Below are 17,942 nucleotides of genomic sequence, written 5' to 3'. Positions count from 1 at the left end.
AAAAAGGCCATATGGATGTGGACAAATAACAAGAAATAAATGAACAAGCCTGCTGAATGGCTCACACAATAGAAAATGGTGCTACTCTGTTGTAGGAGCCGGGGAGGTCATTTAGGCTTTAAAGATTTCCAGATGTGGGCCTGTTGGGCATATGAGAGAGAGCAGCTTTTGAAAGGAAGCGGGTGAGCCAACCACGTCTCAATCTGTTCTGCATCACTAGCGGTTGGTCCACTCTCCCACCCACTATCATCCAAAACAACAACAGCAAGTATAAATATGGAGAGAACACACAATGTGTGAAAAATTAAGCTATCAAAGGTGCATATGGGGCTTAAATTACCTTCAGCTTTTGCTCATCTGACCACTTTCAGTTATACGCTACCCAGCAAACGTTTGGGGACACCTAGCTTTTCACAATACTTGTTTTTGTTATTAGTTTGCAGTTACTTAACATATTAAACAGAAAGTGGTTTCAATCTTGCCATTTTCTTGGCAAAGACTACAAAACTGAAACCTCAAGTAATAAAAGTCCTACTCTGGGAATAATGCCAAACATTTTGGTGTGATGTCAGCACTTTAACCATTCCTATGTTTAACCTGGGAGCCATAAAATGCAATTTAAAATCGCAATTTTTTTATTCAATATCACCGAGGGAACATATTTTGGTATAAATGTTTTCATTTCAACTTGATTTAATTTTGAAAAGTGAGCAAGCAAGTCAACATTTTTCAATAAATGTTTTTACTGAGTCACAGTTGTAACATGATTTAGTACATGATCAAGAAATCGACAGTTGTGCTCAACACCACCGTCCTTGTGAGGTGCAAATTATTTTCATAGCAGGGGGTTCTCACCCCTCCCCTTTTACTCCTCACTGCTCACTAGCAGCTCAACAGATTCACAACATTTCACTCACCAACTGCCAACAGTGTCCTAGTTAATGTCATAATAAAGTTAGTTACAGGTAAGCTTGCACCCAGATAATCGAGTTACTGTAGTAACAGCCCCTAGTGATGGTAAAAACTTTGGTTTGGTAAATTAATCTGTTCATTTATTGATTTATGTTGCACAAACTACAGCAAGACAGCAGTATTCTCACCTGTAAATATAACTAAAGTTTTAAATGTTGGGTGATGTGTATCCTATATTAATACCATATTTACTGTACCCAGCATTGATGAGATTGATGCGGCTGTTGAGCTGTGCTGGTTAAATGTGCTCTGTGCTGCAGTCAGATACCATAGCTGTACAAAAAGCCTCCTCTAAGGTATGGTGTACATTAAAGGACGTACTCACACCACAGCTTCAGGTTTCAGACAGAAAAATGACTTCAGTCTTGGGAAAACAAGAGTAAAAAACTTCTCAGCTCTCGTTCATCAGGCGGAACGGGTCGTTTCAAACAGCAACTGACTTCTTCGAAAAATAAGAGGCCACAAACTCTCAGACAGTAAAGTCTGAGTGACACTGGAAATTCAGCTCTTTCTAACTAGATTGATTACAATTTTGGGGTCAAATTAAAGCTAATGATGTACTACAACCACAACTTTTACTAAACTGCACTTTGTTATGGTTCTTTTCCTTGACAAAGACTCAGATTCAACTTACATGGTATGACTGTGTTTTTTCTCATGTCTGCTTCTTTACAGGATGAAATGGTATACACCCCAGCCCAGTTTAACCATTTACCGTAGTTCTTTTCCACGTTTACCTAAAAATGCGGACTCAGTTGCCAGCACAGGCCTAATTACAGGGAAAAATGATTGAATTTTATTATATTATTTAAAAATATCCAAGTTAATTTACAATCTGCCAGCAGAATGGCCACTAGGGGGTCTGCAGAAAGAGTCTATGGCTACGTTCATATCACAATTTCTCATTTCTCAAATCCGATTTTTTGCTCAGATCCGATCTCTCTTGATGGTTCATTCATTTAGGTAAGTGAATCACATCTGTCATTACCGTGAACAAACCTCCATCCTGAAACGACCCACACGCGCTCATACTAATCAGTAATGTTATGTGAATGAATCATGTACGTCAAGAACAGCAAACAAACTAACCAGCAGAACAAGCCTCTACTGCGGACATAATTAGCTCTGATTAGCTCTCAGCTGTTCATTATTAGAGCAAAACGAAGGTGAAAAAGGGCCAGATGTGTTGCTTTTGCCGTTTTTCTGGTACTAACTTCATGTTTGGGGCTGCTGCCATGGTAACGCTGAATGATTTCGCATGCACTGAGGAAAAATAACACATGAATTCCGATTGAGTATTCTCAGTAAGGTCATGAAACAGATATGGATCCAATTTAAGACCACATATGAAAGTGGCTCAGGTCAGACTTGAAACGATCAGATTTGCTTGTCCACACAGCTCTGAAAACATCAGATTTGTGTCATATTAAGGCAAAAAAAGATTTGTGCCACTTTGGCCTGGTAGTGTGAATGCAGCCTATGTCTAATTTGAATATGTGCTTTTAACAAAAGTCTAGATAAGAAAACTCAAATTATAATTTAGGCAAAAACATGCTTTTCATACCAAAGAAGACATTTCGATGCACATGAAGCTGCTGCTAAATATGAGTATTAAAAAGTAGCTGTTCTGTATAAGCAAAAGCTTTGCGGTTCTTTTTTTCTTATGCAGTTATGCCATATTACACTGCTTGGGAAATTTCAGTAAGCAGGCAATACGTCCTCAAACTTTTTACAGTAAAGTGTTTACACATGGCCTTTATTTCATAACCATTCTATTTGGCACCTGATACTGTACTTTCTGAAAGGTCTACTATTGAGCTTCACCTGAGAAAAAAAACAGCGAATGAAGCAGTGAACATCTGGGAACAGTTTTGGCATGACTGACCTGTCACATTCAATCACACCGAGAGCGAATGTTGGCGCAGATCGGATTAAACAGACATTTCTCAGGGCCACATCTCCTCAGGGGACTTCTAAAGTACACTAAATGCGCCCACTAACAACTACACAGGAGCACTTGATGCTTCTCTCATTCGATCCAATAACCCCAAACAGGAAGCAATATGCTCTATTGCAGGCACTGTGTACTGGGCTGAACTGCTCCAGCTGTTTTACAGCACCCTGTTTAGCCCATGCACCATTTCAACAGGATGCCCCAACAAATCCTTCTATTTCCCCTCTCCAGAGGGTTGTTCATGAAAATAGACTTTCATTTCCCATTATGCTTCCAGTCGTTCTTTTTATGCGGTGCCAGGCCGAGCAGCTTTGTATGGGCCAGCCTGTCACAGGCCTGCTCCAATGCCTGATTCAAACCAGATCAGAGAGGAGAGAGCGTGATGACTTTCCATTCTTCTGCACTCCGGCCTCTTTCAGCTCGCTGCTGGTATCTGCTTACTTCGCCATCCACGCACAGCTTGGCATGGATGGCTCAGGGAAGAACAATAGGCTTTTGTGTGCTACTGAACACGACACACGCAAACTTCAACTGCAATATGGAATAGTCTTTTTCAATAGTTACCTCATCTGTGAGCTTATGATGTAGGAAATAATGAGGAGGGAAAGGATCAAGAAAAAAGTGAATTCATTAATGTACTCACAGTGTAGGTCTAGAAGTACAGTGTAATGGACAGAGTCATAGGGACACAATAACAGTGCTGTAAAGGTGATGTAACATCACTGTAGCCAAAATCAGCATCTCAGCTGCAACAACTAACAAGAGCACTTCTATACATTACTGAGACTTGAGAAAACGTACCTTTTTATCAACGGTATGTATATCTTTGCTTTTAAAACCTTATTTTCACTTTGTTAAATGTGTCTAAATATACAGCATTTAGGCACAAACTCAAACCCTATAGTATGACTTTATAAGACATTTAAGCTCTTGCCAAAGACCTGTCAGCATATGGTATTCACAAAGCTAGTCTATTGTTTAAGACATCAAAAGGAGTAAGCCAACGAGCTTTCAACTGCCTTCAGTCTTCAGTCTACATAATAACAGGTTTGTGGTGAGTTCTGCAGCTTTGAGAAGTGTTTACATGTAATTATCTGGGTCTGAGCATGCTCTTACTCGAGGAAATATAAACCTAAAAGAGATCATTATTATTTTCACCGACACCACAGACCGGCCTAAGACAACCAACAACAGGTTCACAAACCAAAACAAAGGCAGCAAATGCCACAGTCAACGCCAAATTTCCTCTTTGCACTCAACACCACAGCAAACTCCATCATACTCAACGCCATTCAGCACCATTCAACACATACTCGTCACCACCATTCAGCATTTTACTCCTCACCCTTCGACACCATTCAGCACTATACTCCTCATCCAACACCATACTCCTCATCTAACACCATTCAGCACCATACTCGTCACCACCATTCAGCATTTTACTCCTCACCCTTCGACACCATTCAGCACTATACTCCTCATCCAACACCATACTCCTCATCTAACACCATTCAGCACCATACTCGTCACCACCATTCAGTACTTTACTCCTCACCTTGACACCATTCTGCACCATACTCCTCATCCAACACCATTCAGCACCATACTCGTCACCACCATTCAGTACTTTACTCCTCACCTTTCGACACCATTCAGCACCATACTGCTCATTCAACACCATTCAGCACCATACCGTCACCACCATTCAGTACTTTACTCCTCACCTTTCGACACCATTCAGCACCATACTGCTCATTCAACACCATTCAGCACCATACTCCTCATTCAACACCATTCAGCACCTTACTCCTCATTCAACACTATACTCCTCATTCAACACCATTCAGTACTATGCTCCTCATTCAACACCATTCAGTACTATACTCCTCACCTTTCAACACCATTCTGCACCTATTCATCATTCAACACCATTTTTTGCACCATAATCCCCACCACTCAACACCATTCAGCACCATACTCCTAACCACCATTCAGCACCATACTCCTCACCACTCACCACCATTCAGCACCATACTCCTAACCACCATTCAGCACCATACTCCTCACCTCTCACCACCATTCTGCACCATACTCCTCACCACTCAACACCATTCAGCACCATACTCCTCACCACCATTCAGCACCATACTCCTCACCACCATTCAGCACCACCATTCAGCCCCATACTCCGCACCACTCAACACCATTCAGCACCATACTCGTCACCACTCAACACCATTCAGCACCATACTCGTCACCACTCAACACCATTCAGCACCATACTCCTCACCACCATTCAGCACCATACTCCTCACCACCATTCAGCACCATACTCCTCACCACTCACCACCATTCAGCACCATACTCCGCACCACCATTCAGCCCCATACCCGTCACCACTCAACACCATTCAGCACCATACTCGTCACCACTCAACACCATTCAGCACCATACTCCTCACCACCATTCAGCACCATACTCCTCACCACCATTCAGCACCATACTCCTCACCACCATTCAGCACCATACTCATCACCACTCAACACCATTCAGCACCATACTCCTCACCACCATTCAGCACCACACTCCTCACCACCATTCAGCACCATACTCCTCACCACCATTCAGCACCATACTCCTCACCACTCAACACCATTCAGCACCATACTCCCAACTACCATTCAGCACCATACTCCTCACCACTCACCACCATTCAGCACCATACTCCTCACCACTCAACACCATTCAGCACCATACTCCTCACCACCATTCAGCACCACACTCCTCACCACCATTCAGCACCACACTCCTCACCACCATTCAGCACCATACTCCTCACCACCATTCAGCACCATACTCCTCACCACTCAACACCATTCAGCACCATACTCCCAACTACCATTCAGCACCATACTCCTCACCACTCACCACCATTCAGCACCATATTCCTCACCACTCACCACCATTCAGCACCATACTCCTCACCACCATTCAGCACCATACTCCGCACCACCATTCAGCACCATACTCCTCACCACCATTCAGCACCATACTCCGCACCACCATTCAGCACCATACTCCTCACCACCATTCAGCACCATACTCCTCACCACTCAACACCATTTGGCACCATACTCCTCATTCAACACCATTCAGCACCAAAGAAAGCTTATCAGAACAAGTTACAATATCAGTTACAATTAACACTAAACCACTAGACTTTACACTTACTCCCCTTTAACACCAAAGACCTTCATACACTGTTTTACATTTTTCATTAAATAAAACTAGTTAATTTAGTTGCTCCCACATTAGGTAATTTTTCAGGTTGATGAGCCATTTTTACAGTATACTCAACACCAAACTCTTGACCACTTAATATAAACCAAATTCCTTCTGACTCAACACTTTACTGCTTCACACTCAACACAAAACTTCTTTACATCCATCTTCAAAGAACCCCATACTCAACACCAAACTCCTTCACACTTAATACCAAACTCCTCACCAATTAACACCAAACCAAACTCCTTCAAGCTCAGCACCATACTACTTTACCCTCAACACCATTCAACACCACACTCCTTCTCACTCATCACCAAGCTCCATCACAGTCAACACCCCACTCCTTCACATTCAGCACCCCTCAGCACCAAAGACCCTCACAGTCAACACTAAACCAGGCCTAACATCCTGAACCTCGTGATAAACTCTAGCCTTGTTTCATGTCTTTTTCCTCACCGTTGGCATTCTTCCCGCAGATGAGGTGTTCGTAGCTCTGCAGGAGGCCGTACAGCTCTGCGTCGTTACTGACCGCTGCCTCCAGGGCGTCCACGTGCACCACGCAGCAGGGGGCACCTCCGCCGCGCACCTCCAGCGCCCTCCCAGCCACCTCCTCCATCAGCCTCTCCACGGCCGCGGCCAGGCAGATGGCTGCGTGCTCGTGCACGCGCACGGAGACGCGCGTGTCCACCATCCATCGGAAGAAGCGGCCCACGGAGAGCGCAAGGCCGCAGCGCGCGGACTTCCCCCTGCGCAAAGACTCGCCGGAGCTCATGCTGTACAGGGAGATGGCCTTCACCGTGGCCGCGAGGCAGCTCTCGGCGAGCCGCCAGCTGGTCACCAGGCGCACGGCGCTCTGCACTTCGAAGCGCGTGCACCTGCAGTGCAGCACGCTCAGGCGCTGCGCCTCCCTGGCCACGCGCAGCAGGGCCCTGCGGGAGAGCGCGGAGAAGCGGCGGACGAAGTCGGCCGTGAACGACGCGCCCGGTGCAGCCTTGCGCAGGACGGCATCGATGTCATCTTCCGTCCACGGAAACTCCTCCAGATCCGGCAGGCGCGGGCATTTGGAGAAAATGTCCTCCGGGTCCTCCGGCAGAACCGTGTTCACCGTGTCCCAACTGCCGTGCCTGCTGTCCATGGAGCCCGAGCACTGCCACCAGTTGCCCCGATGAGGAGCCGAGACGAGCTGGGAGTTGGACTTTGACGAGGACAGGCTCAGGGACCCGGACGAGTCTCCTGCTCCATAGCCTGAGTCCAGAGTCAGATCTTCCAGAGTCTTCACGTTAAGGCTGCTTAAAGCTGCCATCTCGGCGAGTCTGACGGGTACAGGACGATCCAGGCTCGCTTGCAGGTAGAGGAAGGCTGAAAGTCCGGCTGCACTCCAAAAAGCTGCTGTTTTCACAGTTAACGCGCGTCCATCTGTTTGGTTGTTGTTTTAAGGCAAACAGTATCTGAGCGCGCGGCCGAGTGGAGCGCGTGTGGAAGCGGAACGAGGAGAAACAGCTGAGAAGTTTGTTGCCTGTGAGTCAGCTGACGGACTTCTCTCAGCCAATCAGGGCGAAGGACCAGCTGGAAAGTTTTGGCATGCCACTCCAATGACAGAGCCAATCAGAACGGAGCTTTTTTCAGCCAACCAGGGCGAAGGAAGAGTTAATAAGATTATTGGCTACCAGTCACTCTTCTCAGCCAATCAGAGTAAGAGAAGGCGACTAGAAGACAATATCAACTTTCAGTTTAACTGTATTAAAATAGGAGCTACCAGTTAAAGGGGAATTCCATCGATTTTTCAAAATTTGTGTATAATTTAGTGGTTGAGCTTTATTTATTTATTTATTTATTTATTTAGGTGTTTTGATGTGGTTGTGATTGTAGAGACACTGAGAGAGGCGGTGATAGAAACCGGGGGTCATGATGTTTACAACGCAAAACGCAAATTAGCCATTTCCTCTATCCAAAGTGACCAGTGAACATACACGTGTCTTCTGCGTTATTTCATGTGATGCTGATGATGGTAAAATAGTGATAAACCTGAAAATAATTCATTTCTTCGGGACCTATTTTGTCTTACTGCGCCCTTCATATTGTCTCAGGCATCAGGCGGCATGTTTCTAAAAATGTCATGTTAAGTATCATTCTTCAAACCCCTCAGACGTCTGGTTCCTATCACCACTGTGGTGAACAATTCTGACTGCTAGTTTCTCTAGAATAGAGAATTTCACATCAAATCACCCTGAATGACTTTGTTAAGAATTTAATTATGAGGAAATTTTGAACAATTGGTGGAATTCCCCTTTCCGTGTACGCGAGTGCCCTCTTGTGGATATATGCAGTATGGACCTGAGGTAATGGTCACAACAAAGTGAGTTATTCCTCCGTTTATTCTTGAAAATAAGAAAATAAAAGAAAAGGAGATCGATTTACATTCTTTAAATTCTCTACAAACAATTTCACAGAAATTATCCTTTAAATATGGCACAAGTGACCACTTTCTTTTTTTCTTCTTTTTTTTTTTAGCCTCCTAATGGGGAAACATTAATTGTAATCTGATTTAGGGGTGCAGGTCAGCAATTTGTCACCTTTCTATCTGAAGTAGAAACAACATCTCCTATATAAAATCATTCACTAGTTTTGAGAGGGAGAGAGAGAAAGCGAGAGAGAGAGAGAGAGAGAGAGAGAGAGAGAGAGAGAGAGAGAGAACAAGAACACCATAGTATATTGGACAACCTTCTTCAATGTCATTGTCAATGTTAGAAAGCACCAATTCAAATGTCTCCATATTAACTACAGATCAACCAACGTACCGAAACAACACCATACCTGAGTGCTCTCTATTGCAAAAAAATAATAATAGTAAAAGATAATATTCATAAACTCCAGAGAACTTGAGTAAGTTCTGCTTTACGCTGCTATGTTTGGCACTTTCTGTGTCCCCCAGTTGTTCCAGGGGACCAAAAAAGTACATTATGTCACAGTTTAGCCAACAGATAGAGATCCAGCCTTGACACATCAGTTCATCTGTGTTAGCAGACTCAGTGTGCAAGACCCACAAGCTGTGCTTTGTAACTCTTGGGGCAGCTTCTGGAAAGCTCCAGGGGCTTTAATGGGCACGTTCTGCCTCAGCTCAGCAGCGGCAGCAGTGTCCCCGGTGGCTAGCCTTGTGTCGGCTTCTTTATTGGACTGTTCCACATGCCCCGTTTGGAGTGGTAATAATGGTAGAAGTTCCGTAGTCTCAGTCTCTCTACCTCCAAACCATTCTGCAGCACCCTGAGAGCAAAAAGGAGGGAAGATAACAGAGAAAGAGGGACAGAAAGTGAGGAAGAGGGACAAAGGGTTATGTTTATATCTTTTCCACTGAGCCATGGTGTTAGCTGTAGTGTACTCTGCATTACAAACTAGTTATAAATGCTACATCCACATTTAAGGGAATAATTTTTAACATTTTTAACATAACATTTTTCCCTCATCCCAAACATTGCCAATAAGCCAATACAAGTTTGCTTCTTCAGTTTTGCGCTGAAGCTACAAGGCTAATGCAGCTGTGTAATTCCATGAGATTAGTGTCAAAAGCATAAATGCATATATGTTCCTACTAAAAACTTTTTTTTTTAAGTATAAGCATTTTGATGCGTTTGTCTATTGTGTATCTTAAATACGTTTTTCCAGGTGAAAAGCACATATTTGTATCTTTTCATAACAATGTTTTAAAACAGATCAATAAAGTAAAAAGCCTGGAGACGAGACAGGGTGTGGAGTCAATACAACTTAGAAAATATAATTTCAGTGGATTATGGTACAGTTATGATACCTGACTAAAAGTACTGAGATGTACCCTTGGGGGTACCACCCCAGTCACAAGAGGGGCACTGCCCCAGTGACAGTTTACTACCTTTATTTATGAAAGTGTATAAAATCATCATTTATAGGTACTCATGTCTCTAACAGTGCAATATTATGTGCAATGCATTTGAATCATACATTTTCTTTTTATTTCTTTGTTTGTTCTTGTATGTACTTTGCGTGTGTGTTCAACATGCAACAGCTGACTAACAAGTCGTAATTCGTTATGAAATACTTTTGGAGTAACTAACCCAACACTAATGACAAACGTTTGTTTAATCTTCAAATGGTTACTGAAAAAAATGTATTTATTATATTTATTACCTGTCCAGGAACTCCCAGTCCTCTCCTCCCCAGCGGTCCTTAAATTCCTCTGTGTTCATCCCACCAATCTTGTCAAAGTCTGATTTATAAATGCCAAACAAGCCAAAGCCATTGACCTCCCAGTATCCTGTAATGAGAGACATGGAAGACAACAGAGCTCATTAACCCTCCTTCACCTAAACTGGTGTATGTGTGGGTGTTAGTGTAATGTGCACCAGTCATTTACAGCAAGGTTCTTAAACTTTATCATTCAGAAGATGGTTTAGTGATACATGGACAAAAATGTTCGTACACCAAAACGTAATGGGTTTGGAGCATTTTTGTTCACCGCAGGAAACGACACCAGCGATTTTTGGAAACAATGTTCATTTTTCATATAGAGAAAACCAGCTGAGAGAAGTTCTTGTATGGGAATAATGTCAACTACATAATACTGACTCCATTAGAGAGCCCTATGAACTTAGCAGAAATGAGCTCAGACTTTAGAACAGTGCACCAGAAAATATTAAAAATGCAAGCTTGATATTTTTTTAAATCCAGATTAAAAATGCCTTCATTTAGGCTAGAATGTGCCAAATGGACTGGGTCTCTTTTTTCTTCTGTAGTATACAGCTGTGCTGTTAACCACAATGTTTCTAATTTTTGCTTCGTGTAAAACACTTTGACATTTTATAACTAACATCTTGCTATATAGATATTATTATATTATTATTACTTGACGTTATCTTCCATGGCCTGTAGGTGGAGCCATTAGGCAGTACTTGCACAGTCATCTAAGTTATTTTCCCTGTGTTTGCTTAGGTATTATATAGGACCATTCTCATGACCCAAAGTTAAGACTCCTCCTCCTCCTTCTTCTCCTAAGAGAGTTCATATATACCGTTTGGCTGTAGAGGTGAGCTCCCGCAGTCCAGTCTCATGACGATGGGGGCGAAGGCCAGCCTGCCCTCCACACAGTGCTTCCTGATGCTCTCCAGGATGCTCATAGGGAAGTGAATGTGCAGGTCACACAGGAACACGATACTGTGACTGTCCTGAGGATCAACCAGGAAACAAATCCTATTAATTACTATAGCTCAGATTTTATGAACGTGACCACTTCAGAAATAAAGAAATAAAGTCATTTCTTTTTTCTCATGCCTCTATGGTGTCCACCCCCATCTGCAGTCCAGAAGATCTCTCAAAGTTTCCCTCTCGTCTCAGATACTCATACCTGCACACATACAGACCAGCAATGTTTCAAAATGTCTACATAAATCAGTCTTTAAGAAGTAAATAAAGTCATTTAGAATGGTTTGATATGAATAGTTGCACTGTGGAGAAAATGAATCAGATTTGCTGTTTATATATATAGAAAGAGTAAATAGAGAGAGAGTAAATTTCATGGCTTTATAAGTAATTCAAGTGCAAAATAATGTATGTCAAACAAGTGTATATTAATGAACAAAATGAGTAAAATCTGAGCGTTTCTAAAGTACAGTCTACTGGTATTTTGGTTTCAAAGTCACAAATGACAAATATTTTATTTATGTTGTTATTTTTATTTTTCAATTTTAAAATGAAATGATTCATGTCAGTAGTGTTACTGATTCATCATCAGTAACACTACTGACACCTGAGAAACACCACTGACAAATGAGTAACACCACTGACAAATGAGTAACACCACAGATACAATCTTCTTGTGATAAATGAAGCTGTCAGTATTTTAGCCAAATTGATCAGAAATATAAAAAGAGACTTCATTTGAGATATCCATACAAAAAATGAAATTTCTGCAAATAATTTTGGAAAAAGATTTATTATAAAAATAAAATTATATTTATATATTCAGAATAATTTTAACATAAGCCAGACAATAATTTAATGCACTTTTACGATAAAAACTGAAAAACAAGCATCAAAATTGTTGTTTTACTTAAAAATAGTACTTAAGCATCTGTGAAGTCACTGCTGTGGCAAACCGTTCTTAATGCATAACATGACTAAAAATCATAAAAATAAAAATTCAAGAAGAAGAATTCAAAGTTTTTAATCAGTAAATTTAGTTATAAACAAAACATACACAAACATCAACCTTCTGGGGTTTATGAGCTCATTCTTACGACTTTCAAAGTTGTGGGACATCATCTGCCATTGCAATGGCAGAATGACCCACATGCTTTTGTCTGTTGTTAAAGATAAAAGTATATCATAAGCTGCAGTGTTAGAAACAGCATGCACAAGTTTATTTGAGATCTTTTTTCATCTTAACGAGGTCATGTTGTGGATATGGTGCTACTTCATAAATACCAGCTTCCATTACTTGCTAAACTTTGAACATCAAACATGTCTTGGCTGAAGAAAAGAGGAAACTCAAAACTGTATTTTTACTGTTCTATTGCTTTAAAACAAACCCCACCTGAAAGTAGAGCTTGCTTAAAGGAATGGCCCCAAAACTGTGTTTGACTGGGCCTAGCATGCAGGTGCTGACCTCAGAGTGTGACAAATTGGGCCTCAGCATGGAGTTCCCACGTGGCTCTGTGGCCATGCAGATAGCCACCTGTAGGTCTGTGTAAGTAGGCCTGAGCATGCAGGCACTCACCTGGGCACTGTGCTGTCCCTCAGGGCCTGTTCCACATCCATATCTTCACTCTCAAAGTCCACGATTATAATGCTGAAGTTGTCATCCTTGGTCTCTCGGTGCAGGAGCTCCATGTCGGAGATGAACTGCTGAACCCAGCGAGCCTGGTTCTTCACTGCCAGAGACACAGAGCTCACATCTCACACTGTGCACTGTGCTCTGTAAACAAGTCTAGTCATGTGAGAAGATGTAAATAGATCTCTAGTTTTTTATTTACGCTGGCAAAGAGCCAACTTTAATCGCCACACATCAGTGACACAACATCTCGTTCCTTTATTTAGGGAACCAGAGCTACAGTAGTGGAAGACAGTAGCACTTCACAGTTTGAAAACCACCACATAGTATACAGTCAGACATGGGTATCCTTTTCTAAAGTGAACGTGATAGATGCATTATCACACTGTTGTCCGGCCCTAGTTCTTAAAGTTTGGCAAAAAAAAAAGTCTCTGCTCAGTCTCACCGGTCAAGTTCATCAGTCATGTGTGGTAGCCCAGCAAAATAAAACTGCATTAGTACAAAATAATGGCTTATTCCCTTAAACTTTTGACTTGAAAAAAATAACCTTTCTCTAAATGTTGACTTATTTTCTCAAAATATTACCTTCATATCTTGGAATAATGACAACAAATTCACATATTATCTCAAAATATTGACTTATTTTCTTGAAACATTGACTTAGTATCATGAAATAATGAACTATTTTCTTTAAATGTTGATTCAGTATCTCTAAATAATTACTTTATCAAAATATTGACTTGGTATCACAAAATGATGACTTATTTTCTCTAAATATTGACTTAGTATCTTAGTTTCTCAAAATAACTCAACTTAAATTTATTCAATATTATTTTTCTCTATTGCTGATTTTGAACAGTGCAATTTTATCAGTGACAGGAACTTTATAACCAGTCTGTAAAGTACTTTGAGCTGCTACATGTAAGGAAAGTGTTCTATAAATAAAGTTCATTATTATTATTATTATTATTATTATTATTACCACTACTTGTTAGCTACATTAGCCATGCAGCTCCAGTGTAAAACTAGAAAAAAACTTTAATTAAAAAAACATTAAACATGTCTTGGCTGATCAACTACATGTGAAGCAAAGAGTGAAATTTAATTATCTAAACTACAGCTTTAAGAACAATCAGGGAGGTCAGGATCTGGGACAAAATAAAGTTTCAGAGTCCAGTACCAATATACAGTACCTGGCACCACAAAGTGTACCATGACGTCATGCCTCCACTGGAGCATGGCTGGTTGGCACAGTAGAGGCTTGGGCCAGTGGCTTCCCCAAGGTGTGGAGGCCCTGGACTGGGCACTGGAGCTGCTGGTGGGGGCAGGGGGTTTAGAGGGTGCAGTCGGGGCAGAAGGAGTAGACACCTCCCTGCTGCTCAAGCCCTCGTCCTGACGGCTGCGGTGGAGAAGGAGGTAGATGTACTCAGACAGACGCACCACTCTTTTCCCCGCCTCCATCAGCTCCAGCTCCACCAAATAACGGCTCCCACGGGCCGAATCCCTTCGCTTCTCCACATTCACTACGCGGAGGAGGGTATAGATCCTGACAGAGGAAGAGACAGACACAGAGAGAAAGAGAGAGAGAGCACATTGTTAAAGCTGCTGCCTCAGCAACTCTCAATAGGCAACCTCCCCCAGGTTCTTTAACGTGTGGAAGTGTTAGTAGATACAACACTGCCTCTCGTTATAATAATGCTGTATGGGCTTCCTGCTGAGAGCAGATGCTTCGGATAAACAGCAAGGGAATACACACTGCTGCAGTAATGGGGTTAGAATTAAGATCTAACTCAATATCGGAGCTGCAAACCCAGCAGGAGGCAACCTCTCTTTCAAGCTTTCACACCACTTATATACACCAAAAATCACAGAAGGTGTTACAGGAATAAACAGTGATAAAGAAGTGCAATAAATAAAACTTTCTGCTTGTTATTTTTGCTTTCGAGTGCAAAAATCGGAGGTAATATGAGCCCTTTAATATTGAGTATCTACCGATATTATTCAATATTTGCATTTTTGTAGATACTATAGTCTCACATGGCACATTAAAGATATTAAAACAAATGCAGAAAGTATAAAATTATGATTTTTCCCCTCCAATTTGATCGTAGCCTATTCCACCCATAAGCTAGGTGTCCCTTTATCTCACTATGCTGCCACCCTGGGAGGGTGAATGTTAGCATGTGCTTCCTGCAAGTCATGTGTATTTTTTCAAACTGCTGCTAATGAAATAAGTGCCACCAAATTTGGGCAGATCTTTGTGTAGTATATACTATTGAGGTTGAAATGACTACAGACTGTTTTTCATGTGTAATTTTTGTGTTTTTCATGAATTTTAGTTGGTTTTAAGGGTTTTCAATCTGGCAACCCTGAACAGTATAACTGGTATAACAGCCAATTCTGTTGTGTCAGCTAACAAATGCCTGTGTTGGCACTTTGGAATAAAAGCAGCCTTAACAAACAATCTAAACTGGATCAGGCTAATTATAGCTTATACCAATTATAATATGCTGATTAAAAAATACTGTATACATGTGCACCAATCCGACACTTCATTAAGTACACTTCATTGTTTCTACGCTCATTGTCCATTTTATCAGCTCCGCTTATCATATAGGTGCACTTTGCTGTTCTACAGACTGCAGTCCATCTGTTTCTCTGCATACTTTGTTAGCCCCTTTTTACTCTGATCTTCAATGGTCAGGACCCCCACAGGACCACCACAGAGCAGGTATTATTTGGGTGGTGGATCATTCTTAGCACTGCAGTAACACTGACGTGGTGGTGGTGTTTTAGTGTGTGTTGCACTGGTCTGAGTGGATCAGACACAGCAGTGCTGCTGGAGTTTTTACACACCTCAGTGTCACTGCTGGACTCGCCAACCAAAAATATCCAGCCAGCAGTGTCCTGTGGGCAGCTTCCTGTGACCATTGATGAAGGACTAGAGGATGACCAACACAAACCATGCAGCAACACATGAGCTATCATCTCTGACTTTACATCTACAAGGTGGACCAACATGGTCGGAGTGTCTAATAGAGTGGACGGTGAGTGGACACAGTGTTTAAAAACTCCAGCAACACTCAGCAACAGCACTGCTGTGTCTGATCTGATCCACCACCCAAATAATACCTTCTCAGTGGTGGTCCTGGAGGTCCTGACCATTGAAGAACCACCTATATGGTGAGTGGAGCTGATAAAATTGACAATGAGTATATATACAAGCAGGTGTACCTAATGAAGTGGCCGATAAGTGTAAAATATTTCACTGACTCCTTAAAATTCCAGGCTTAATACATACTAAGGCAGTTACTGCCGACTGGCCCTGGCTATTTAAGGGATCAATATATGCCACTACTGGTTGTTCAGATTTAATCAAGACATCTCTGTACAGCATGCAAGCCCGCTCACCCTCCGTTGCGCTCGTTTAGCCGCTCTATGTACTGCGATAGCACATCCACCACCTCGTTCTCAGCCAGCTGCAGGTTGCCGGACACATTGCACCTCAGGTCGTTCCAGTCTGACCTGAGCAGCTCAAAGTCCACTGGGTTCACAGTGAAAGTCCGCTGCCAGTTGATGGCTTCCTCAGCCCAGCCTGGCCGTGGCTCTGTGTCCTCGTAACTGTACTGGGACACACCTCCTTCTTCTGGTTCAGCTGCCCTCCTCTGCTGAGACTCTTCAGCCATCTCTGAGGCCTTTGTGGGTTGGATCTCTGGGTCATCTGTCTTGTCTGGGCTGGATGGAGGCAAGTCGTTGGAGTCCACTGAGGCGGAGCGGCTAATTTTGAAAGAAGGTGAAGGAGAAACCTCTAGATCTTGATGTTCTTGATCAGTGGGTACGACTTGATGGTTTTGCTTCAGTGGAACTTGTTGGGTAGTTGATTTATGATCTGTCATGGACAAGCTAGACCAGAAAAGAGGAAGGCCACCATGCTTTTTCATGGATTTCCACCTTGAACTGAGGTCTACAAGCTTTTTGCCTCTTGCGGTTTGGTACAGGAAGACCCCTGGGAAGACCTCTACTGGCGGCCTTGGTACCTCCCTTGGTCTACTTTTTGGTGGGCGGGGCCTGGTGATGTAGATTTTGTTTGTCTTAATCTCTTTCTCCTGATTGCTCTTCAAGACAATGGGTGCAGGATGTGCTGCATTACTCAGAATCTGACTGGCCAAAGCGTAAAGAGGGGACTGCTGGAAATTCTTGGAAGTTTTACTCAGCTTTAGAGGAATGACCTTATTACTTTGCTGCACAGGGCTGAGGGGGACCCACATTAAAGACCGCTGTCCTGCATGTATTTGTGGGTCATCTCCTACTTCTTCACTTTCTCTGTGCTCATTCAGATGCTCATGCTGTGTGCCTATGATCTCAGCACGTCTCAGCTGCCTCTCCTTTTCCATTCCTCTCTCCTCTTCCTCTTGTGCTTTGGCCTGAGTGCTGTAGTAGCCATCCTCTCTTTCCATGCCTTCTCCTTTAACCCTCCTCCTGGCTTGTTTCCCTTTGAGCTGTGAGTAGCGGCCTTCTCGGGCCAAAATGTAACCTTTGGAGTCTCGGCTTATTCGATTAGCGCTGGCAGACACTGTGCTAAGTGATGAAATTGAAAGCTGATTGGATGGGCTGATGTTACTCGTCCTCCTGGCCTGATGGTTATTGGGGTTGACAGACTCCTCCTCTGGATCTACACCCTCCTCCTCTTCCAGAAAATCTGAAATAAAAGAAAATGATCTGGCTATGTGTTGCTTTTACAGCCAAAGTGCAGCTGCTTAATGAAATACTCCAACATTTTTCACCCTAATCACTGTGTTGCACATATATCATACTGTAAATTGTGTTTCCCTGTGTTTAGAAAAGAACTAAATACTTAATGACTCAAAACTCACTCAGAAACCAATGGACAGTCGCTGGATTTTGTGAATATATGTTTGTAAAAGCCTCAAAGAA

The 17,942-nt window shown here is 42.5% G+C and overlaps 2 protein-coding genes across 2 annotated transcripts in view; both read right to left on the bottom strand.

Moving 5' to 3' along the window:
• The window catches only part of abtb2a (ankyrin repeat and BTB (POZ) domain containing 2a), a 53,534-nt gene extending 45,861 nt beyond the window's left edge, over nt 1-7,673 (bottom strand). Inside the window, 1 exon segment of the mRNA XM_036584320.1 lies at nt 6,668-7,673. Within this exon segment, the coding sequence (XP_036440213.1) occupies nt 6,668-7,514 (847 nt within the window). The 5' untranslated portion in view covers nt 7,515-7,673.
• Nucleotides 7,674-8,571: 898 nt separating this feature from the next.
• b4galnt4b (beta-1,4-N-acetyl-galactosaminyl transferase 4b) overlaps nt 8,572-17,942 on the bottom strand; it is a 157,874-nt gene continuing 148,503 nt past the window's right edge. Inside the window, exons 15-21 of the mRNA XM_036584322.1 lie at nt 16,419-17,706; nt 14,201-14,553; nt 12,954-13,107; nt 11,510-11,582; nt 11,250-11,403; nt 10,370-10,496; nt 8,572-9,472 (exon numbers count right to left, since the gene is read on the bottom strand). Of these exons, the coding sequence (XP_036440215.1) occupies nt 9,358-9,472; nt 10,370-10,496; nt 11,250-11,403; nt 11,510-11,582; nt 12,954-13,107; nt 14,201-14,553; nt 16,419-17,706 (2,264 nt within the window). The 3' untranslated portion in view covers nt 8,572-9,357. The remainder of the gene's footprint in view (nt 9,473-10,369; nt 10,497-11,249; nt 11,404-11,509; nt 11,583-12,953; nt 13,108-14,200; nt 14,554-16,418; nt 17,707-17,942) is intronic.

The sequence above is a fragment of the Colossoma macropomum genome, unplaced genomic scaffold, assembly GCF_904425465.1.
Source record: "Colossoma macropomum unplaced genomic scaffold, Colossoma_macropomum, whole genome shotgun sequence".
Lineage (NCBI taxonomy): Eukaryota > Metazoa > Chordata > Actinopteri > Characiformes > Serrasalmidae > Colossoma > Colossoma macropomum.
Note: the sequence above shows the minus strand (reverse complement) of the source record. Positions and strands in the feature narration are given on the sequence as shown.